At 36.1% G+C, this 24,730-nt stretch overlaps 2 protein-coding genes across 2 annotated transcripts; one reads left to right on the forward strand and one right to left on the reverse strand.

Annotated features, from left to right (window-relative positions):
* The first annotated feature begins 226 nt into the window (after positions 1-226).
* On the forward strand, positions 227-12,459 carry LOC141342986 (uncharacterized). Its single transcript, XM_073847579.1, has 4 exons — positions 227-326; positions 579-870; positions 955-1,171; positions 11,308-12,459. The coding sequence occupies exons 1-4, from the start codon at positions 227-229 to the stop codon at positions 12,457-12,459; spliced, it is 1,761 nt and encodes a 586-aa protein (XP_073703680.1).
* A 7,660-nt stretch (positions 12,460-20,119) lies between these two features.
* On the reverse strand, positions 20,120-21,730 carry LOC141326969 (uncharacterized). The gene has a single exon (XM_073835316.1). It carries the CDS (start codon positions 21,663-21,665, stop codon positions 20,130-20,132), a length of 1,536 nt encoding a protein of 511 aa, XP_073691417.1. The 5' UTR covers positions 21,666-21,730; the 3' UTR covers positions 20,120-20,129.
* Between the last annotated feature and the right edge of the window lie 3,000 nt (positions 21,731-24,730).

Raw genomic sequence — 24,730 nt, forward strand, 5'->3', positions numbered from 1 at the left:
ATAATTTATAAAAATGCATCAGAATTACCAAACTTCTGTATAACAATTATCTACTTTTCAATGTTATACCAGGGTTAAAATTTGTTTCCACATTATTTTTAGAGTTGATTGAAGAAGATAAGGAGAAGGAAGAATTGAGGGAAGATGAGGAGAACGGCCGTGTCAAAAGTAGAGAAATACATTTGAGCTGCTCTCAAACCAAGAAAGATTTCAAGAAAAAAGAGCCATGAAATCTTTCACCTGCACTCAGTGTGGAAAGAGTTTGGCAAGCAAAAATAGTCTTGATGATCACATGAGAGCTCACACTGGAGAGAAACTGAACACAAGTGATCAATGCGGCAAAATGTTTTTGGGGGCTTCAGACCTGAAATCACAACTGAAAGCTCATACAAAGGAGAATCCGCATTCATGTCATTTAAAAGTTAATCAGAAAATACACACTGCTGTGAGAGAGTACAAGTGTTTTGAGTGTAAAAAGACATTTAAATCTGTAAAGACTTTAAAACAGCACCAGAGGATCCACACTGGAGAGAAACCGTACAAGTGTTCACACTGCGACAAGAGATTCACTTGGTCAGGAAATCTGAAAACACATGAGAGGACCCACAGTACAGAGAAACCGTTCACATGTGATCAGTGCGGGAAGGGTTTTGCACAAAAAGGACAATTTACGGAGCACATGAGAGTTCATACTGGAGTGAAACCATTCACTTGTGATCAATGTGGGAAGGGCTTCAAAGGATCATCAACCCTTAAAGCACACATGAACATCCACACTAGAGAAAAACCATACACATGTGATCTATGCGACAAAACATTTTGGTGGGCTTCAGTCCTGAAGAAACACCAGAGAGTTCATACAAAGGAGAAGCTGCATTCATGTCATTTGTGTGGAAAGAGTTTTGCACGTCTTCAATATTTAACAGCACATCAGAAAGTACACACTGGTGTGAGAGAGTACATGTGCTTTGAGTGTGAGAAGACTTTTACTACAGCAAAGTGTTTAAAACTGCATGAGAGGATTCACACTGGAGAAAAACCCTACATGTGTTCACACTGCGACAAGAGATTCAGTCAGTTAGCAAATCTGAAAACACATGAGAGGACCCACACTGGAGAGAAACCGTATCACTGCACTGAATGTGGGAAGAATTTCAGTCGTTCATCTTCTGTACACAATCATACAAAAATCTATCACAGTAAGTAGATCATCTTCAGATCTAGAAATTTCAGATCTGAAAACTACAAAGATTTCAACTGCAAAGTTATCTGTGTCCTTACCAATAATGCATCAAGCAATAAACTGGGGTTAAAGCAAATATGTATATATCCCTTTCATGCATGGTGTCCACATATGTGGACAGTTAATTTAACTCAATTTAGGGTTCATTAATTATGGTAATATTCTCCAAACCACTTCAGGGCAGTTTCAGTAGATTGACAACAATATTGTAACAGTGGCTACTATCTTGTATTCCAAATATTCATTGGTTGATGACTTTTATACAAGGAGGTCAATTTGAGATAAAAAAAAAAAATATCAGTGTGTACAGTAAAGTATGATGATTATGTTAGTATTTTATAAACTAAAATTCATGTAGTTTTTATTCACCAAAACCCAACTGTCCACGTATGTGGACGTGATGCAACAGAGGAGTCAGATTGCATAAAGTCTGATTTCTGTAATCTGCTAGTATATCTATTCTATTTTTTTCCAAAGATGTTATGAGTTGTCTTATATTGTAATAAAACAGACATTTAACAAATATATCTACATAAATAACCATTTAAAATGAATTATTACAGTATTAAATGGCAACTTTACACATATATATGGAGACAAATTTGCATTTTGCCTGCCAAACAGGTACAGCACAGGTCAAGGAGTTAGTAACGAAAAATAGAAAATATCTCAGAGGACAGTGGAAGTAAGATAAAGATGAAATTATAATAAATTCTTACAACCATCAGTTTTTGATTAGATTTTTATAGTGCTAATAGGTTTCTGCATACATGTAACTACTGTTATTGTTCTTACAATATGTGTTTTATTGTTATTATATTGTAATATTATTGTTTTTAATAACTGAGCTGATATAAATAGCATAACATGCCATTAAAAAAAACACAATATTTCATATTGTCAGCTGTGGCTGTATGTGCCATTTTACTCCTTTGTTGCATGGTGTCCACATACGTGGACAGTTAAATATTTTTTTTAATAAAAATGAATTTTATAAAAATGAAAATGGATTCATATTTTTAACATCATATTAAAGTAATAAAAATAATCATAAAAAAATCTAGATCATGTTTTTCATAATTCATGCATGAAAGGGATATATCCTGATATCCTGAGCCGAAACTTTTTTCCCCTGTGGAGAGAGGGAAGGGGGCGTATGCAGGGTTATTTGGCAAACAAAATAAAAGAACATTATTTGAATGATTTTCCCTGAAACTAACTAGTAATGTATCTGCATTAGCCCTTTACAGGCTCAGACTGAAATGTTGTTCAAAAGGAATAATGGTAAAATAAATGCTAGGAAATTCATATCAAATTGGAAATATACAAAGACAGTTTACTACAGAAAACTACTGTTCAGTTAACAACAACTAAAACATTAAAATGCTCCAAGTGCTGGTAACTTAAAGAGGGTTCATACAGATACTGCAAAACGAAATTCCAGGACCTTCAAGGACTTTTCAAGCACTACTTATTTTTGGTATTTATCAAAGATCTCACTTATCAACCAATAGTGCTATTATCTTTCAAATTCGAATTAATAAACAAATAAAACTAAATGGTACAAATAAAGTGAAGCACATGCAAAGAATGCGATGACTGTGGCAACTTTAACATTTGAAGGGATACTATGGCAAAGATACCTTTTTTTCATGAATATATGATTTTACCTGAAGAATGACGGCTATATACACTTGAAAAATGATGAGCTATATCACGTCTGACAATACACATAGCTGACGAGATGAGACAAAATACAGATACTTGGTTCACTACAATGAGACAATATTTGAATACTTTTTAAGAACTTTTCAGTGAAAAAATTATTATTTTTTTTAATCACAAAAAGTAAAAAGATGCAGCTGTACTTTGAAATGTTTTAACTAATCTAGCGCTGTAACTATTGATTATTTTGGTAGTCAAGTAATCTACTGATTATTTTAACAATTGGTGATGTTTCACTTTACAGCGTGATTCAAGGACGTTTGAATCCATTTAATTTCAATTTTGGGCCACATGCAAACTCTGAGCGTGTAAATACGTCAAATGTCACTTCAGATGCAGTTTTCTCTGCAGCAAAGATTTTGTTTGTTGATAGTACTGTATGCACACTCTTATGTGAACATTAAAATTTGCAAAAATTATGAACACAGATGACAAGAGAGTTGCACTGTTCAAAAGTTTTTATTGCATATGGAAAATGTTTGCTTTTTTGGAGTTTTCTGTTTTAAATTTCTCAATAAAGCTTTGAATTAAACTGAACTGAGTTGAATTAAAAGCCTTTATTGTCATTGTATTTTTCTGCATACAATGAAATTAGAAGCATTGTTCCTGACTGGTGTTAGAAAACAAACATATAACCACAGACAATAAATAAGACTATCGACTGTACGGTTAACCTCTATCACTCCCATTTTGAACATAGACATGAAAATGCAGTATTCAAACTTAATTTTTTATAATTCATGAATGAAAACATTTTGTAATATCACTTTGATGTACATTTTCCATGTAAAAGCAATGTCTGATTTAAAAATGGTTTTCAAAGGATGAATTTTGAGATTTTAAGTTTTCAACTGATATATAATTTCATATGATTTCTAAAGCGTTATAGATAAAAAGGCAACAAAAATGTCTTTTGTGTCAAAGGTTAGAATTCCTGTTATGAAGTAGAATTTTGAGGTGCACTTTTGTCATAAAATAATCTATTACTTTTCCTACATAATGTGTAACACACAAAAAAATAGTAAAACATCTATTTAGGAGCCTTAGACCTTTCCAACGATATAGTTTGTCATGATTAGATTAGGATTTATTTGTAAAATAGTAAAGGAAACTTAGACGTCCCACATGGTGGATGGGTGACAGTTAAGGGGTTAATTATAAAAGTATATACAAGAGACTGAGTCATATTGATCTCTACATTCATATGAAACAGTAAATATATACAAGAAGTACAAATTGAAATGGGATAAGTAGCAGTAGTGATTAGTGACCAGATGGAGTCTTGCAAACTGACATGCCACATTTAGTGCAAGTCCTATTTAATAAGGTGAACAAGTGATCATATTGCACATGATTCTGCACATTGTATAAAAACAGCAGTACAGACAGAAGAAACTTGACTGGAAATAGTATTTTCACATTGACCTTTGCCTTAGTGCATTTGTGAGGTATAGACAGCAACTGGAATCAAACTGTCCTGTTAGTGAGTGCTTCTTGTTCTTTCGGATCTGTGAGATGCAGCACATTAGAAATGCAGGATAGCAGCACACTTTTAATGGTGGAGCAGTAAAAGCACACCAGCAGCTCACGCTCCAAGATGTTTTTCTTGAGCTCTCTGAAGAAGTGCAGCCATTGCTTTGTGTTTTGATTGTTTCTGAGGTGTAACAGACCAAGAGAGCTGATCAGATCTGCGACTCCCGGGAGTTTGAAGGTGTGCACTCTTTCCACCCAGTTCTGTTGGTGGTAGAGTAGATCTGCTGAAGTCCAGAAGGAGCTCTTTTGTTTTGGAGGTGTTGTTATCAGAGCAGCACAGCTCTAGTTTCTGGACTTCATCTTTGTAGGCTGATTCATGTTCTCCTGAGATGAGTCCAGTCACTGTAGTATCGTCTGCAGATTTGATGATGAACGAGTGCAAGTTCAGTCACATAAGTACATAATGTAGAGTCGAGCCAGTGCTGATGTGATGCTGGAGACCAAATCTAAGCGTTAGTGACTCTTAGTGAGGAAGTCCTTTATCCAGGAGCAGATAGAAGGATAGAGGCTGAGTTCAGTTCATTTGCTAGAATCTTATTGAACGCTGAGCTGTAATCTGTGAAGAGCGTGCTTACACAGGTTTCCTGGAGCTGGAGGTGTATAAGTCCAGTGTGGAGGTTGGATCTGTATGCAAACTTTGGTGCAGGTCAGGCTATATATATATAGCTGTTCATCATCCTTTCATCCATCAAATGCCTTTGCTTGAACGGCTATTTTAGAGAATTTGAAAACTTGGTCAAAAAAGGTATTTTTTTATTTTATTTATTTTTTATTTTTTTAATGAAGGGGACACTATAGTACTTGGACTTTCAGGGAGCAGTTACTCTTTTTGTCTACTGCTCTTCAGTGTCCTTGTAAAGATGAATAAAGTGTGCAGATAAAATCTGCTGGCGTCATAAGGAATCTTCTTCTTTGTAATGTAATTTTTAAATCCCAAACCAATATTCTACATTTGTATCTCTGCTTCCTGTATTTTGTACTGTTGGTTTGTGGCATACTTTACATTGTTACCAAGGAAAATGCCACTTTATAGAGGGAAAAGGCCCAAGCAGTGCCCTGTCAGGAGATTGTACTTGTACATGTTGTCTTCACACTGTTAGACATCTCTTCTTTCTCCAGTAGGTCCATGGACTATTCCCTGACATTGACTAACTCTGAGACTTTTGTTTGTTTTCAGGGTGTAAGTGCTGAAAACATTTGTCTTTTAATTTGTATTGTGGTTTGTCAGTGTGTGGGGCATGAGAGCGTGTCAGGGGAGGCATGCAGAGTAGTAAAATAATAATTATTGATTACTACTTTAACCCTTAAATGCATTAATGTTTTGACAATCATTATTACATATTCGGGTCTTTAGTAACCCTGCCCTATATATCCAGCACGGATGGATCTCTAACTGATGCAATAGCAAAAATTCTCTTTTAATTAATTTATTTTAAGAATAATTACAGAAGAGTAAAATAAAGCATATTTTGTTTCCTTTTGAAATTTAGAAGGGTTCAGTTTGAGCAGATGATTTTACAATCGCCATCATCCTCAGAGCGCACTTCCACAGTACATTCAGCATCTGGCTCATATTAGCGATCTTAGCCATATTCTCGAAACTATCATTTTCAATGACTTCAAAGTCAATATTTTGATCTCTGGCAGCTTATTCACCACATCCACCATCAAATCACAGTGACATTTATATTTTATTGCATACAGTAATTGCTCTGCAGTAAAGCCATTCAAACCAGTTTTAATTTTTGCTAATTATATTTCGTATTATGCCTGCAATAGTTATGAGTGAAACATCACGTCATTGTTGCGTGTTAAACAGTCTAGAGGACTAAAGGTGAATTACACCTATTTAGTCATCTGATATTTACATGTTTTCTATTACGAACGAAAAATATACTTAAACTATTACACACCTCTCTAGCGACCCTATAAACTTTGTATATATATATATATATATATATATATATATATATATATATATATATAATTTTTTTTCTTGTTATATTGTTAACAGTGTAGGCTACTGTAGATTATGGAATACTAAAAAAGTTGATGTCAAACTTTAAAAAAGGAGGGAGAGGGTAGTGAATGACGTCTTGGATCGCTAAAGACACAAGGTATGAGTTTAAATAAGTACATTATTACGAAATCAACTAATTAAAAGCAGCAGGTTTTTGCAATCACATTATTCTAAACTGGTAAGCTCCTGGAAAGTCCAAGTAAGTGAAAGCATTCAAACTGTAAGTACAAAAGTAAGTACAACAGCAGCGATGCATAGAAAACCAGTAGATTGTATCATTAGAGGTAGCAAAAGACTTAAGTAAATAATTATTTTCAGCATGCATTTGGTTTAAAAGCGAGATTGTTTTATAATTTATGCTGCTGAATATGTTTTATATTATGTGGTTGAACTTGTCAGTGGATTAGTGTTTCTGTATAGTAGCCTGTACAGTCATCTCAAGGCAGGAGCTTCAGTGGTCTTTTGGCATCTCCCTGTGATCCTGTTTGGTATCACAGCTTGACGTGCACTTATTTATACTAAAATGTACTAAACGTTTATTCATGCATTTATTTATTTGTAGCACTATATGGGGAGTAAGCATACCAGCACTTCTTTTTTTCACTTCAAGCACTGGTTATCGTCGTCTAAACCCATTTGTAATCAGCAGTGAGAAGTGATTTGCAACACTCAGGTCTCATGTGGGACAATTATTATGTACAAATTGATACGGTTGTTGGTTAGTTTGGAGGACACTTCACCAAACTCAGAATACAAAAGAATCATGTGAAATCTGTAAACTTTAAGATTATTTGTGATATTAGAAATATATGGATATAATAATGTATGCATAAAACTGAATTAAACAGCAATCTCTTCTTTTAACATTTAAATAAATTAAATTAAATTAAAATTATATTAAGCGTGGACTCCATTAAAAAAGGCAGTTATTTTGTTAATAACTATTAATTTAAATTATAGACCAACGCGAACTGGGTGCTTAATGCAAATGTAATTGGGCACATTTACAAAAACAGGTGATTATGTTCGCCCATCTGCAAATGACTAGACACAAAAGAATGAGGTTAATCGCTGTCAGTTTATATTGATCATGTACATTTGCAAAGACACTGTTGAAAGGTACAGCACAATTTAATCGTCAGCTTTTGGTTCTACTGATCAAACACAAAAGCTCTTTAAGCAAACAGAGTTAGCTACGTTTTATGTAAATTAATTCTTCCAACTGAAGACTTCAAGGCGACTTTGTTTCCATATGTGTACCTCTGTGCACCCGGGAAAAACGCCTATCCCGATGTGAAAACGCTCAGCCATACTGTATGTATAAAATGTATTTTATAAAAATGACCATACATTTTTTAGATCCTGCTTTAAAGGTTCACATTTTAAATTTACACTTGTAACATTCAATGTCATCACATTTTGATCAGAACAAAATAATTACAGAATTCCTAAAGAAAACACAACAACTGTAAAACAATAAAATAAAAACGGATGTTAAATATTCTCAGAACATTTCAACTTGGATTTTACAGGTTTTACCACAAACGCCAAAATGACTCACTTCACATGTGGACACCGAAACGGGAACTAAAACAATTCTTTCATTCTCCATTATTACTAACCATTATACCCTTATGGTAGTATTTCCTGACAATGTTTAAGTTCAGAGATGAAGACTGCCATCTAGTGGTCGGGACATAAATTCAAAACGAAACAACTGCCATGAATCTTGTAAGATTTGTAAAATATATTTATATTCCGTTTTTTGAAAATCAACACAGTATTGGCAAAAAAAAAAAAAAAAAAAAAAAACAAGTAGGCTACATCTATATTTTCTTACACTCCTATTTTTAACAGCAAACACTCAGAATAAAGTGAGATGATCTGCTAATGATCCTGAATGTCTTGTTGAATGAGTTTTGATAGTCTGAGGCTCATCAGTACTAACAGATCTGCTGAAAAGTCTCTTTATTTCATGTCAGTAGTTCCTGGTTTCACCTCATTTTTTATGTTGATGTGTTCAATCTCCTTAAAATTACCACTTATACATTAACGAGTGTCAAACAATATTATTATTGTTACAAATATGCATTAAACTGTTTTTCTTACTATTATGTATGATCTGGAAGAATGAACAACACTACAGCTGTTTTTATTATTTTATAAATTTTTATAAAAACAAATTCAGTAAAGTTCATTGCACACTGAGTCCAACATTTTCGTTTCGGTTTTCTCACATTCGTCATCCTTTCCTATCAAAATGCTTGTTATGGATGTGAAAACGCAGAATATCTAACCTGATCTGATTTTTATTTATTTATTTTTTCATAATGGACGAAAGTTTCGAAGGCAGTGTGCAAACTCGATTGACATAACGTCGTATTTATTTATTTTTTTTACTTGTGAAAATGTCGTACTCGGTGTGAAATGGCCTTAACTCTGTGATATAATTTTGATTTTGGCAGATCAGCTCTTCCCACAGCAATCGCATCATCAGTGAAGCTCCTCCCACTGCAACACATCATCAGTGAAGCTCCACCCACATAAATTCACCAATAAATGCTGGAATATTCCCATCAGTGTGTAAATGAAGACTAGTATCAAGCAGAGCTGAAATCTGAGAAGACTACGTTTATTAAAGAGGACAGAGAGAAGATGAGAGACACAGAACCCCGCAGAAGTAAACAAACTGAAGAACAAACAGGTTGGTGTTCATTCTTGGTTTCTCATTCATGATGTTTTTGCTTCCACTTCACCAGAATGTTGGACATCTCTCAATATAATACAATTAAGTGATTTTTGCCGTTACTTAGCAATAAACAGTAAACACGAAACTTTACAGAATTGCAATTGGTGGCATTTATCAACGTGATCTCGTTATAAATCGCATGTATTTTACGTAAAATGTGGTTCTTCAAAACAAACATTTACTTACGTTTTTCCAGACACTAACACGTACAATACAGATGTATTTACAGCATCTAAACGTACAAATACTTAAGTATTTTTTGCATTTTAACGTACAATACTAACGTATTGAAGACACCTAAGAGCGAATCTTTATAAATATTGAAATTGCGGCATTATTTTCATTATTATTGTTATTTTTATTTGTCATACCAAAGTGTTAAAATAGTTTAATAGTTACTTAATATGGAATTATAGCATTTCATTCTCTTCTGTGAGATTTCTGTTGCCAGCTCGTTTCCAAGAATATTTCTACAATGTTAAACAAGACTACACTTTAAACCCTATAAAATAAATACCATTTCTGCAATTGTTTAACTATTCATGTAATATTAATTTCATTTGCCGTGATGGGACACAAAAGGCGTTTTCTCCGACATGCTCTGACTGTCCATATCATAAACAAACTAGAATCTCATGTCCGAAATAAGCTTTTAATAAATGACATCAAAGTGATCAAACCGCATTATTAATGTTATTCGTTTTTAATGTCTGTAAAAAATTAAATACATATTTTTAAAATCCAAAATTTTGTTGAAGTCATGTAATTTGGTGCTTTAATAAACATAAAATCTGGGTTGTTTTATGGTATGGTAGGCTACTTCTACATCTTAGATTAATGAAATCTAACCTAGTATAGCATAATTTAGTCTCATTTAATACTCCTTAAAATGGTTAAATGTGCTCTGATTATCTGTAATGATTAAACAACTGTTTAAAACAAGACATGGTGTGTAGTAGTGATTATTCACATCCGTCCGCCTTCCATGCCGCTTACTCCGGGACACGGGAGTGCTGACGTGCAGAAGCGGTACTGGAGTGAAGAGGTTAGGAGAACGTTCTGGGAACCTTCAGAGAACTTTCAGGGAACCTTCTATGAACATAAATAGAACGTCCCCTATTGGTTAGGCAGGAAAGCTTTCTTTACGTAAATAGAACATTCCTTTTAGGTTAGGGGAACGTTCCGGAAATGTCCCAGTAGGTTCCCAGAACGTTCCCTAACCTAAAAAGAACATTCTAGTTACGTAAAGAAAACTTTCCTGGCTAACCAATAGGGAACGTGCTGGGAACCAAAAACTAACATTCCCAGAGCATTCTGGGAACCAAAAATTATTAGCTGGGTTAGTATCCCTAAGATTGGAAGGAACAAACCCAAATTCAAGCCTTTATCCGACAATCTTTCTCTCAATCTCGAGCAACAAGTCCAGCAGGAGAGCAATAAACCAGCGCTGAAGTGCATTTTACAAATTCAAATAAAGCCTGATCAGGAAAAGACAGGTTTAACGGCAGGAAAATCGAACGCTCATTGGCTCTTGCCTACATTCGTCACATATTACGACATGCCGTGTTTGCACACAAACGTATGCGTCTAATATCGTTTACGTCTAAAACGACTTCAACAGGTACATTGAAGAATGCCTCCGCTGTAACTTTATAAAAACAAGCGACTTTTAGACTTTTTAATGTTATATTTGGTCATATGTGTTTTATTGTTGTAATATTCATTATTTTATCGTCTAATTTTGAGGAGGGGAGACTCTGGCTTTCTTGCCTCCTCCGAGGACATGCCCCTGATATATATTATTTTTATTTACTGAAAATCAAATTAATTATTTTTTTTTTTTTCATTTCAGGTCTCATGGAAGAGGAGGGGAGTGAAGAACTGACTGAAGTAGAGGAGAAACATCATGAAAAACCTGGAGAAAAACCTCTGAGCCACTCAAAGACGAAAAATGTTTTTCCAAAGAAAAGAAAAGCCAAGAAATCGTTCACCTGCACTCAGTGTGGAAAGAGTTACTCAACCAAGCAAAGTCTTGAGTTTCACATGAAGATCCACACTGGAGAAAAGCCGTACACCTGCGATCAGTGTGGAAAGAGTTTCACGCGATCAGCACATCTTAAAGGACACATGCAAATCCACACTGGAGAAAAGCCATACACCTGTGATCAGTGTGGAAAGAGTTTCGCACAATCAGCAAGTCTTAAAGGACACATGAAAATCCACATGGGAGAAAAGCCATACAAATGTCATGAATGTGGAAAGCAATTCCTTAATAAACCCCATCTCGAACGTCACATCAGAGTTCATACTGGAGAGAAGCCTTTCACGTGCAATCAGTGTGGAAAGAGTTTCCCACATAAACAAAATGTGGAGGTTCACATGAGGATCCACACCGGAGAGAAATCGTTCATGTGCGATCAGTGTGAAAAGAGATTCTCAAACAAACAATGTCTTGAGCTTCACCTGAGAGTTCACACTGGAGAAAAGCCGCACACCTGTGATCAATGCGGGAAGAGTTTCACACAAAAAGCACACCTTAGGGGGCACATGAGGATCCACACTGGAGAAAAGCCTTATGCCTGCGATCAGTGTGGAAAGAGTTTTACACAATCAACACATCTTAAAGCACACATGAGGATCCACACTGGAGAAAAGGCCTATATGTGTGAACACTGTGAAAAATGCTTCTCAAACAATTGCTGTCTTAATAGTCACATGAGAATCCACACCGGAGAGAAGTTGCACGTGTGTCACCATTGCAGCAAAGCATTTTTCAGGGCGTCAGAACTGAAAAAACACCTGACAGTTCATACGAAGGAGAAGCCGCATTTATGTTCTGTGTGTGGAAAGAGTTTTTCACTGCTGCAATTTTTAAAAGGACATCAGAAAATACACACTGGTGTAAAAGCGTACATGTGCTTTGAGTGTGGGAAAACGTTCACATTTTTGAGCAGTTTAAAGAGTCACCAGAAGATCCACACTGGAGAAAAACCTTACAAGTGTTCACACTGTGACAAGAGATTCACTCAGTCATCAGATTGGAAAAAACATGAGAAGATCCACAGCAGAGAGAAGCTGCACAAGTGTGATCAATGCGGAATGAGTTTCACTTTTAAAAGTCACCTGAAGGTACACATGAAGATCCATGCAGTGGAGAAACCAGATCACTGCAGTCTGAAATCACAGTAAGTCTCTTCTGTGGAAGAGCTGTGATGAGCAACAGGCCATTTTGTTGGTTGCTTGGTATCTGCTTCAGAAGTTTCACATGTCTTTGCCAGCATTTAAAAAAAAAAAGTTGTCAGTTGTTAAACTTTTTAAAAATGTTATGAAACGCAGAATATTTTGTCGTATGAATATTTGAACATGGAGTCTCTAGAGTTAGAAATAAAACCAAATTGTTTTATTCCAGCTTCAAGCGTTCTTTTTTTATTGACACTTGCTATGTTTAATAAAAAGGCAACATTTTGAGAAAAAAGCTGAGCTAAAATCATGTTTTTATCAAATACTTCATCATCTGGATCATAATCAATACAATGATCAAAGCAAAGATGCAGTTCCCTTAAAGCTTTACAGTCATTTACCACTTACCGGATCCACATTTCACTCTGTATTATGAGATGTAAGTCGTCATTATGAGAAAGAATCTCAATCTTAGAAATAATAAAAAAAATTGTGTTATTGAAATGTAAATCATTGCAGCTGCTTGATTATGGCAAAATCATAATCACGATTATTTAACACGATTATGACTGGGTTCAAAACTTTATATTAGTGATTAATTTAAAGATGGCATTACAACAACACCAAAAAGGATAACAATTTTAAAAAAGTGTTTTTAAAATATATATACTGAATACTTTTATGCAAGTCTTGTCAGGCATTCACCACAGCCACCTTCACCTGCCACAGCATCAGGACCCACACACACCCGCTCCTAATCGCCAGAATTCTGATCACCTGCACTGCATTAGCCACACCCCTATAAATAGACTCCTCACACAGTTCTCATTGTCTGGTCTACCGTTCACTCCGTCGATTCAGACTCCTCACCGCCCCATGTGTTACGGACCTTTTGCTACTCTTCTTCCCCGCGATTGTGATCATACTGGAAACTTTGGACTGCTACTTCATTCAGAACTTGCAACTAACTTACAGATAAGATCTATACATCTCTGCACTGCCATATTACAAACTCTGTCAATAAATCCTTCGTTTGGTTATTCACTTCACCTCAGTCTCCCTTCTCATTCCTGCTGTGTTGTGACAAGTCTAAAGTAGTCTAACAGCCTACTACAGAAACTGAATGTGATGATTTGAATGTAAAATAAAATGTAAGAATTCACTGTAAGAATTAAACATGTTTTGTTTCTTATTAAAACTAAAAGCCCTTATTCAAGAGCAGTGAGTGTTTTTTTTTCTCTTTGTATTTTTACGTTTTATTAATATTACGCACAGAGACGGCCGAAGGAATATTATTTGTTGCCGCTTTAGAAGTCCACAGGAATCCAATATACTGTTGCACTTGTATTTTCATTCTCAAGTGTTTATGAACATTCAAGCCATAACTGACCAGGGTTTACATGAATAATCACCAAGTGCCTCATTTTGAAATATTTTTGCATGTATTTAAGCGTTTAGGTGCACCTTGAGCTAAAAGATAACTTCACATGGTAGTGAACAGAATAGCGCAAGTTATCTTATGCACTTTTAAAAACATCATCAAAGAATAATTAATAAATCAAGCATGTTACATGATTTTGTTGATTTGCATGTGTAAGGGTTAATACATTTAATATTTAGCTCAAAGGGAATCGAATATGATTCAATAGGGAATTTGAACAGAGTCGCCGTTTTATGGCTGTTCAGAGTCAGCGCACGGTTTATGGAACGAGCCGAATAACGTAACTCTGCAATGGATATTACTATCCAGAATATAGTGAAAACACCATATATTAGCACAGTAGCAAAATCGACAGTTTAAGACATTAACTTGTGAGCACAAGATACTTCTCTTTTTCTATTAAAAATAGGATTTTATTGAATAAACCTAAGACATACTATCTCCAGAAAGGGGTTTCCCGAGGTTGCTGATTGGATGGACTTTCGGTGGTCGTTTGATGTGACGCAAATGTGTGGGTTACATAAATGATAGAAAGTTATGCATAGAAATGATTAGTTGCTCATAAGTTTTTTTTTAGCATCATTTTAGGTGCATATATACGTCAATAGGCAGTTTTCTCTGCCGTTATGGGGACGAGAGGGTACGTTCTCTGAGCTGAAAGGTCAAAAGGTTAGGGAAGGAATCTCAGTTTCTGTCCCCTGGGTGGGGGAGCCCACAAACCAAAATCTCTGATGATTTTCCTCATGTGATGTTCATGATGTGCATCTCTTTGACCATTTGTCTTGGTTACTTGCCCAAAACTTACAATCTCCTTCCTTAGGATTATCAACATGTGTTATTTTGGGTAATGTTGTGAGTTGTTCAAAGCTCCTAGTTAGTGATTAGGTTTGCTTCAAGCTGGCTGGCACCATGCTAACAAACGTCAGATTTATGACGGGGCCTCTTGTGGAATTTGGGTCTGTAGAGATGTTTCAAAACGTCTAATCGAACCACCTGAATTGTCTGATTCGCGCTGAGATCCTACACATGTGAAATTAAACTTTTATGAATGAGCGAAAGTGCGCCACTGGAAAAGATGTGGAATTAGGCGCAATAATCGTTTCATCTCGATTACTGTATTTTCATGATCATTTAAAGCTGAAATCAAAACTGAAATTCGATTAATTGCACAGCCCAAATAAGAAAGTAGTCCAACTTTTGACGCTCTAGCGGTTGATAAACAGAACTGCATGCATCTTGTGGAAGTACATTGCGACCGGAGCTACTTCTCTCTGTTAATGTCTACGGTGAATCACTGGGCTACTCTGTAGTGTTTTTGGGTTATTGCTGAATATAATAATACATAACCCATTATTATGAGAAGGCTTCTCATTATTCTGAGTTTAACATATTTACTAGGGGTGGGATTTTTTTTCTGTACCGCACAATTCGATTCATATAATTTTTTTATTTTTTTATTTTTTTTGGGGGGGTGGGGGTGGTTAATTCAATTAAAAATCAATTCATAATTGCTCACGGTTTTTCGTCATTTTTTTTTTTTTTTTTTTGTGCACACTGACATCAAATGCACCAGTATTTTGATTTAAATAAATAAATAAAGCGTTTCCTGTTAACTTACTTCCTCATGTCACAAAATAACAAAAGTTAGCAATGTGACATTTGAACCGAGGCGTCAGAGCTTATGTCAGTTATAAATGTGTATGCCAGATGAAGCCTTGATTCATTTGTTAACATAGAAAAAAATGTGTTGCTGTGTTTTTTTTAATAAAACCTGATCCATGTTATCCTGTGCAGTTTGACGATCTAGTGTTGATCATGATTTCCATGATTAATCTACTCTGTGTAGAATCTGAAATCTTTACTGTATTGTTCATCTCACATCATATGTTTATTAAAAATTAAATGTTTGTTTTTGGCAGAACTCACCAGAAACAACAGAAGGAGAGAACAGAGAAAACATGTGAGTGATCCAGAACCTGCTGAATAAAACATCATGAAACTGAAGTCCAAACAGGTTGGTGTTTGTTCTTTCTTCAGTCATCATGCTGAAGAAGCCTGTGCTGTGTAGTAAATAATATGATTGCTTACAGATTACATATCAAGTTTGCGCCTTCTAGAGTATCATGACTAAATTAGTGATTTCTAACACAAGTCATCTTCATGACATTAAAATAGATCATAATCGTGGCCAGCCATTGTCAATCAGATTAGATAGAATTGAAATGACTCTTAAACTCATCTTGACTTTGGGCTTCACTTTCTTTCTCATTTGAAAACTCACATGATTTAATGGTTCTTTTAGACCTATGAAAACTGAAAAAACAGAAGCAAATCAAATTTCACATGAGGATCCACACTGAGAAGAAGCCCTTCACCTGTGATCAATGTGGGAAGAGATTAACAAGCAAACAAAACCTCAAGAATCACTCGTGTGAAAGAAGATGCTGCTCCACACTGGAGATCTTATGAAAAACTCAGAACAGATACTGAAAAACATTTTGGGTCTGAAAGGTGTTGTCTTCAGGAATGAGTGAAGTGAATATCTTGTCAGCATCCTCCATAATTTTATTCACTTAAAATTGTCTAATAGAAACAGCATTTGGGTTAAAATAAGACCAGTGTGGATCTATCAAACTGTGCTGAGGAGTACATACCTTCTCCATAATGTCCTTGTGAAGTGGCTGATATTCATTCCAAAAAAATCTAATGCTTCAGCCAGATCCCATCCGTCATCACAGACTGAACCCCAATGTCCATTATGGTAGACCTCTTCAAGACCAGATGAAGCCAGATCTCCCACAAGTCTCATGCTGACCTCCTGTGTCAACTGCTTCAGTCTGTGTTCTTCAGCCAGTGGCAGAAGATTCAGAGATAGAGACATTGTACTGAAAACTGTTCAGTGTTTAAAGCCATCAATAAATTGTTTAACCTCAGCTAACTGTGCAATTGTTGCTGCAACAGACATGTTTGTTTTTGAAATTTCAGTTGATCACTGAATAGATCACATTTAAAATTGAAGGAATATGGTTACAAATATATTTGTGACATTGCAATAACTTCTATTAAACTCATGAAAATCATTCCAATTTAAATACTGCAAACAATGTATTGCTAATTTAAAAAAAAATCAAAGGTTTACTAACCAAACAGGCTCTGGCGCTGTGCTGAAACACTTTTCAAGGGTAAATGTGTCAACTGTTAGATGAAAACCATAAGGATGAACACAGCAAACTCTATGCACTATTGCGTACAAACAAGGGAATCATGTTACTTTATATTTAGAACATTAATTCATAACAAGGCCAGCAGTACACAAGGTGCCTGATGCGAGGGGGAATTTAGTATCAAGTTTATCTGAAAGTCAAAGTGACGTGTAGTCAAATATGGTAACCTGGAGTTGATGGATGATCAGGATCTCAAATTGACCACTCCTCTGCCACACTAGCTAACAATGGTGCTAACAAAGAATATTGACACTTTGGACACAGTTTTGACAAGTTCACTTAGGGTGCACTCACTTCTATTGCCAGCTATTTTGACAATAACGGCTGTATGTTGAGTTATTTTCAGGGGACAGTAAATCTATACTGCTATACAAGCTGCATACTGACTATTCTAAAATAAAATAAGGTGTGATCACTCTGATCCTAAAAGTTACAAATTATAGTGTCCGATCTTTTTACTTAAAACTGATAATAAAATAAATCAAAAATAATTTTTGCCCAAAGATTACAGTTATGAGTTATTTAATTGATGAATCTTAGTCTGGCTTTATTAAAGACAGGAACATTTTTAATAATATCAGATTAAAGGAGAACTCCGGTGTGATTTTGACCTAAAGTGTATTGAATCATGATACCGAGTGTAAACGTACCTTGCATATCTCATCTCGTCTTGTCCACTGCTGTCCGAAATCTGGGGTCAGTTAGCCAATGCTCACAACAGCTTGTCAATGATATTCAATCGGGCATCGAAGGAGCCATGTAAATAAATCACTGTTTTACGCCATTTACGAGGCACAAAGTAGCTCCAGACTTCATTGGTAGACTTCCAAGGGCCCTGACATTTAAAACGAGACATTGAGAACTTAGAAAAAGCACCGGTAGTTTATTTACAAGTAGATTTATACAGACAGTAACCGCAAGAAGTTTAGCGGCCGCCGCCATCTTAAATGTAGTCACGATAAGTCGAGTGTCGATCACCAAGGAATTTATCAGCTTATCAACGTACCAGGTTGTAGTTTCCTTGGTGCTCGACATTCGACTTATCGTGACTACATTTAAGATGGCGGCGGCCGCTACAGTGGACAAGACGAGATGAGATATGCAAGGTACGTTTACACTCGGTATCATGATTCAATACACTTTAGGTCAAAATCACACCGGAGTTCTCCTTTAATTTTAGATATCCTTGACTATCCTGATTTGATCAGAGGACATTTTTATATATTTTTTTAGACTTCAAGACATTTGACACAGTAGAGTACACTTTATTTTTTGTTGTCTTCAAAAAAATTAGTTTTGGTGGATTTTTTGGGGGGTTTTGCTGCTCCTTTCTTAAAAGATGCCTCTTGTGTCCCTGTTGTAATCAGCACTTGAACAATAACGTTTTTGGTCTTTTATATGTTTTTGTTTTATTCATCTAAATTCTTCAATTTAAATAATCAACCTATCTACAAGAAATAATATTCCAATTAAAGATAAGATATCTTGTTTATTTCTTTTTGTGAAAAAAATAAAAAAATAAATAAAACAATAAATAAAAATAATAAAAATACAAGAATTTTAATGTCCCCATTAACCCTCAGCATTTTGAGTTGTTTTTGATGCCATACCATCTAGAGTTATTTCCTTCTGTTTTACCTTCCTGTTTCTGCACTTCTCCTAATAAATCAAAGCGGTTGTTATTTCTTAATAATTTTGTATGAATTCCAAACGTTACAGTTTGTTGAAATGTTTCTGTTTCTGGTATAGATACTTGATTACTATTAAGATGAACTAAAATTTCTTTCAAATTATCCATACTCTTTTGGTCATAGATAAAAATACTCATCCAACATTTTCAGTAGCTGTGATCATGATTAGAGACTCCAGTTATGAGCAAAACAATGATGAACCTCAAGTGTGATACAAACAAGACTTTATTAACTGCACTTCAAACTATTACACACATTGTGTTTATAAGAGTTAAAGCTGAAGCAGAGTAAAGAACAGAAGCATGAAATACGGCAGCATTTGACATTCAGCAAACCAGCAGATCAAAAGAAACATCATTTTCTTTGTTTTAACACCTTTGTGAAAAGCAGTAGGTGATACTTGGACTTCTTGTTGAAAGAGTCCTGATGCAGTTGAGGCTTCAGTTGATCTTTGCTTAAATTGCACTGAGAGAGGACCAGTTTGATGCAGAAGGTCTTTGATGATTAGAAGGAAAAGACATAAGCTTAAAGGTCCTTCAAAGACTTCTAACTTTTACTTATCTTCACATCAGGATGTCTCAGAATTAGTCTCTGATCTTGTGATCAGTGATCTTTTAATAACATCCACTAACATGCTAAAACTATTTTAGAGATATCATGATTAAAATGTATTTATTGGCAATGCACAGCGTTTAGATTTAGTTAATGTTACTTTTTAATGTTTTTATCTGTCCATGCAGAATATGTAGATTCAGTGGATGTAAAACTACATCATCCCTAAACAGCATGTTTAATTCAAATGTTTAATTCAATGTTTAAATCAAAATTTATAGTTGATAGGTATAGTTATAGGTAAGATGATAGATAATATATAGATTATAGGTTATAGATAAGCAGTTTAAAAAGCTGTAATTAAGTATAGTGCCTTAACATTTTAATTAACTCATGCCTCACCAGTAACTGTCTCACCCCATAATTATATCATGATTCAGAGCTTTCCTCTCCGGACTTTAGTATTGATGGCCATTTTAATTATTTTAAATCTGTTTGTACAAAAAAATTTAGAGTAGTTTGCACCCTTAAAATACAAGAGATCAAAAACACAGTCACAGATATGGATGATAAGCTGCAATTTACTTCATCACATTTTTAAGTATAGCTTTTAAATTAATTAGAGTGATCAGGATTTATTTTATTTATTTTTATCTGGGACTGTATGTAATTTTGATGTTTTAATGATGCTGCAAACCACTTTATTCAAAGTCAGTTATTTTAAATGTACTATAGAAATTAAATTTGTATTGTATTGCATTGTATTATATTTCATTTCCAGCTACATTTTTCCTGAATGTAATTCTTTGTTTTACTGATTAGGACCCTTGGATCATAGGAGGATCTTTCTTTTTTTCTTGTTTCAGCTTTGTGATCAGTCCAATAATCTGGAAGCACTTCTCCTGTGGAAACCTTACTGATGATCTCTGCCTTCTTCCTGACTTCCATTAAAGACTGAATGCGATCTTGAAATCCAGGCTTAGCCTCTTGTTTCTCAGACTCAATCATCAGATCAATGTAGTCAGGGGTGGACAGAGGATTGGGTTTGAGGGCAATGACCTGCAGCCGCTCCAAGGAATTTTGAGATGCCTCTATTAGGTCGGCCACAATATCCTGGACTGCCTGAAACTCATTTTCTAGCTCTTCAAAGATCTTTTCTTTTGACATGACCTGTCCATGTGCAGCCTCATAACGTTTTTTTAAATCCTGGTAAGTTTCCTTTCTCTTTTCTGGAACATAATCCCATTTGTATTTCTGGTTAAAGTGCACATTCCAGTCACACTTTCCAGGACAGATCTTACACTTTCCATCTTCCATTGCCCAACATTTATATTTATCACTGTCATTTCCATAAACACATGTGTCATGACATGTGTAGTGACATTTCTGGCAGTTGGTTAAGTAGTACTTAGTGTTGTTTTCAATCTGTTTTGGGACAGTTACTTCTAATTCATATTCAAAATCCTTGTTTGCATCCATTTCAGCCTTGTGCTGCTCCAAAGCAGCTCTTGTCTTCTTGATTTCATCCAGTTTTGTCAGACCAGCATTGATTTGAGGCTGGAGACCCTGCACATGAACTTCTAGCTGCTGCCGCTCTTTCAAGACCTCCTGTGTGAGAGTCAAGCTCTGGGTTTTCATTGTGTTAAGGGATGTGAAGAATTTATTCATGCTGGAAAAACCCAACTTCCAGAACATCAGGTCAAAGTTTTCACAGTCCTCCTCATCATCTTCAGATTTATTATTGGTAGCAAACAAAGCAGAGTTGTTAAACTTGAAGTGAAGAGGCTCTCCAGACTCATTGGTAGAACAGGGCACCTCAGACACTTTGATGGCCTCAAGAACAGGAGGTTTTTTCCCATCTGCAAAGGTGACCAGCACAAGGATGTTTTGAGCAATGTCCTTCCCAAATATGGAAAGAATGGAGTCAAAGACATATTTCTGTGTGTGTGTTAGACGGGCAAGTGAAGCCTGAACTACAAAACACACAGCATCAATGCGGTCGATCCCTCCACGGGCAGAAAAGAACTCATGAATCTGCTTTGTGATTTTCTGGTCATGTGAAATTCCTCTGGTGTCTCCAAAGCCTGGTGTGTCCACAATAGTCAGAGAATATGGGACCCGGAAACCATCCATCCAATTAATTTGATAAGCTGTGATCTCTGATGTCTGACTTTCAGCCTGAGATTTCTGCTTTCCTTCATCTATTAGCACAAACCTGAAGTCGTCTTCCCATTTCACTCCCAGAATGTAGTTGATCATGCTGTTTATCAGAGTGGTTTTTCCTGCACCTGTAGCTCCGATCATCATAATGGTCTTGTTCTCTTTTATAATGTTTTTCCCAAATGTGCTTCTTCTGCAGAATCCATCACTGTTCTGCCATGTTTCATCCAGATTTAGTTTAAACATGGGTAGGTTTTCATTGCTTCCACCTTCTATTTTTGTGCTCAAGTTGTTCTTTATATTAAGTGCAACCCTTAAGCCCTTTCCATTGATATGGTATTTTCCCATGGTTCTGCTGCTTGTGTTTTCTCTTAAAGCTTTTTGATCATTGTTCCCAGCAGTCTGGCATAGTCTGCTTATCCTTTTCCGACCTTTCTCCATTGCTGGTCATAAAAAAGAAAACAATTATTTGTATGTCATGTATAACCCTATGCAACATCATTAAAATATCAAATGATTTAAAATTGCATCATCTGTCAGTGATTGAACCTTTTCCAACTTGGCAGGCAGAGTAGTGCAACAAATTTGAATACATGTGAAAAGATCGACTCACTGGCCCGAAAACACTTTACTGCATGTTCGGTCTTATTACAGCGCTTCAAGATTTAGTTTCAATTTTGATCTAGCTCCGTTCTAATCTGACTCCAATTTTAAGTGATCATAAAGTTAGTTGTGTCATAATTTAGATAGCCGATTATTTTGGACAATTATTATGTCACAAACTGCGTATATAGGAAATACAGGGCTTTGACCATTGTGGTAATGAACATATGAATCTTAATCATTAGTTAATATATTATTAGGGAATTAATACATACACAACTGTTTGCAATCATCGCAGTAGGCCTAATCATTTACATCAAAGTCAACAATCTGCCATGCAGAGCGTTATAGTGAGGGGGGTTAAAATAAGGACAGAATTAGCCTATTACTTCTAAATTATAAATGTATTATTTTAGATATTATGTATTATATTTAGATATATATTATTTTAGGTTTTCCCTACCTCTTATGGCGCTTTTCCACTACACAGTACCAGCTCGACTCGGCTCGCCTCGGCTCGACTCGACTCGGCTCGACTGGGCTCTGTTTGGTTTTCCACTGTATAAAAGTTATACCTGTACCTCCACAATAGTACCTGGTTGTCATAGCGACGCTGCAAGAAACTGCCGTGATGTAATCTTCTACGCGACACACACCCGCTGTCTGCACCTCCTCGTTTGACCACGGCGTATTCTTCCGAGTTGCCATAATATGTAATGGATTGGATATGTCACGCAATCTCTGGCCAAACTTTTTAAAAATGGCGGGGTTATTCTGGATACTATTGCTGGCGCGTGCAATGACGACGCAGTGAATAGTGACGATTCTCTCTGACCAATCAGCAGCCTGCTGTGTTTTCACGTCACATTTTAGTATCGCCTCAGCTCGCTTGGAACCTCGCCGGAGGTGGTACGAAAAAAAGTACCTGAAAGCCGGTACAGGTACAACTTTTACACAGTGGAGAACCAAACAGAGCCGAGTCGAGTCGAGCCGAGGCGAGCTGAGGCGAGCTGGTACTGTGTAGTGGAAAAGCGCCATTAGCTCCTGGCTGATGAAGGGCACAAGGTACTGTTTTAGTTTAATTCTATGTGGTAAACTTTGAGAGGCTTTAAAATGTTAATTTAGCGATCTTGTTAGAACGTTTGTAGATTTCGAATATCAGTGATGACCATTTAATTAGTTAATGTTGTTATTCAGAGAGTGTGATTCGTTGTAACTGTCTTAAAGGAACACTCCACTTTTTTTGGAAATAGGCTCATTCTCCAACTCCACCCGAGTTAATAAGTTGGTTTTTACCGTTTTGAAATCCATTCAGCTGTTTTCCTGTTCTGGCGATATCACTTTTAGCATAGCTTAGCATAGATCATTGAATCCTATTAGACCAGTAGCATCGCGTTCAGAAATGTCCAACGAGTTTCCATATTTGTTGTATTTAAAACTTGACTCTTCTGTAGTTATATTGTGTACTAAGACCAGTGGAAATGCAAAGCTGCGAGTTTCTAGGCCGATAAGATTAGGAACTACACTCCCATTCCGGCGTAATAGTCAAGGAAGTTTGCTGCCGTAATATGGCCGAAGCAGGCGGAGTATTATCAGAAATGAGTTCCCAGCTAGTTTAGCATTTGCACATGTGCAGCATGGTATTACTGCTCCTGCTTTGGATTTCAAAACGGTAAAACTCAACTTATTAACTCGGGGGGGAGTTGGAGAATGAGCCTATTTCCAAAAAAAGTGGAGTGTTCCTTTAAGCAGAACATAATGTATTATTACCTCGTTAGTGTTATTGTTTCTCTTGGTTTGCATTCCAAGAAGATTGTTTACAGTAATTCAGGTCTCTTTTGGCCATTTTATTTGTTATGTTATTCTATCAAAACTATGATCATCAGTTGTACTAAAATCAATTCATAGTTAACTAATTTCATATTGCACAGGAGATTACTGCTCGCATTATGATAGACCTATAAAAAAATATTTAACTGTTTTTCTTTTCTTAAAATGGCTTAACTTGAAGTTAGTGATTAAAAATTATCTATGGTAGTGTAAAAAAACTAATTTTATGAACCTCTGCTAACCCCGCCCTTCAGTTCTGTGGGGCATGTCAATACATAGCACACGGGGTGTTGCCTAGACAACAGTTGGGGGTATAGTTGTATAGCCTGGGTTTCCCCATACTGCCTTGTGCAGCGCGATTTTATTCACGCTGCTAGTCTAGTCTGGAAACCATGGACCTAATTTTCACCTAAGATAGGGAACCAATCACAGAACGGGAGGGAGCAGCAAGACGATGATGCCTTCTATGCGACTCACCGAAGCAGTTTGTTACTATGGATCCAGCATGGCAGCAGACGCGAAGTTATCTTTCTTGTCTACACCGGACGCGAGCGGCGCGACCCGACGCGACAAATGACATTAGAACCTATTATGCTGTCTACACTGGATGCGGGGCGACACGGCAAATCCCCGACTGTAATCTGCTGCCGCGTTCTATTTATGACGTGCTCACACAAAGTTTAAATGATTTGCAACAGTCGCCTTGTTCTATTGTAGACAGACTTTAGCTGTTGCGGCGCCGCAACTGTCGCGTCGGGTGTAGACACGGTATAGTGTTC

This window comes from Garra rufa, chromosome 1 (genome assembly GCF_049309525.1).
Source record: "Garra rufa chromosome 1, GarRuf1.0, whole genome shotgun sequence".
NCBI classification, from domain to species: domain Eukaryota; kingdom Metazoa; phylum Chordata; class Actinopteri; order Cypriniformes; family Cyprinidae; genus Garra; species Garra rufa.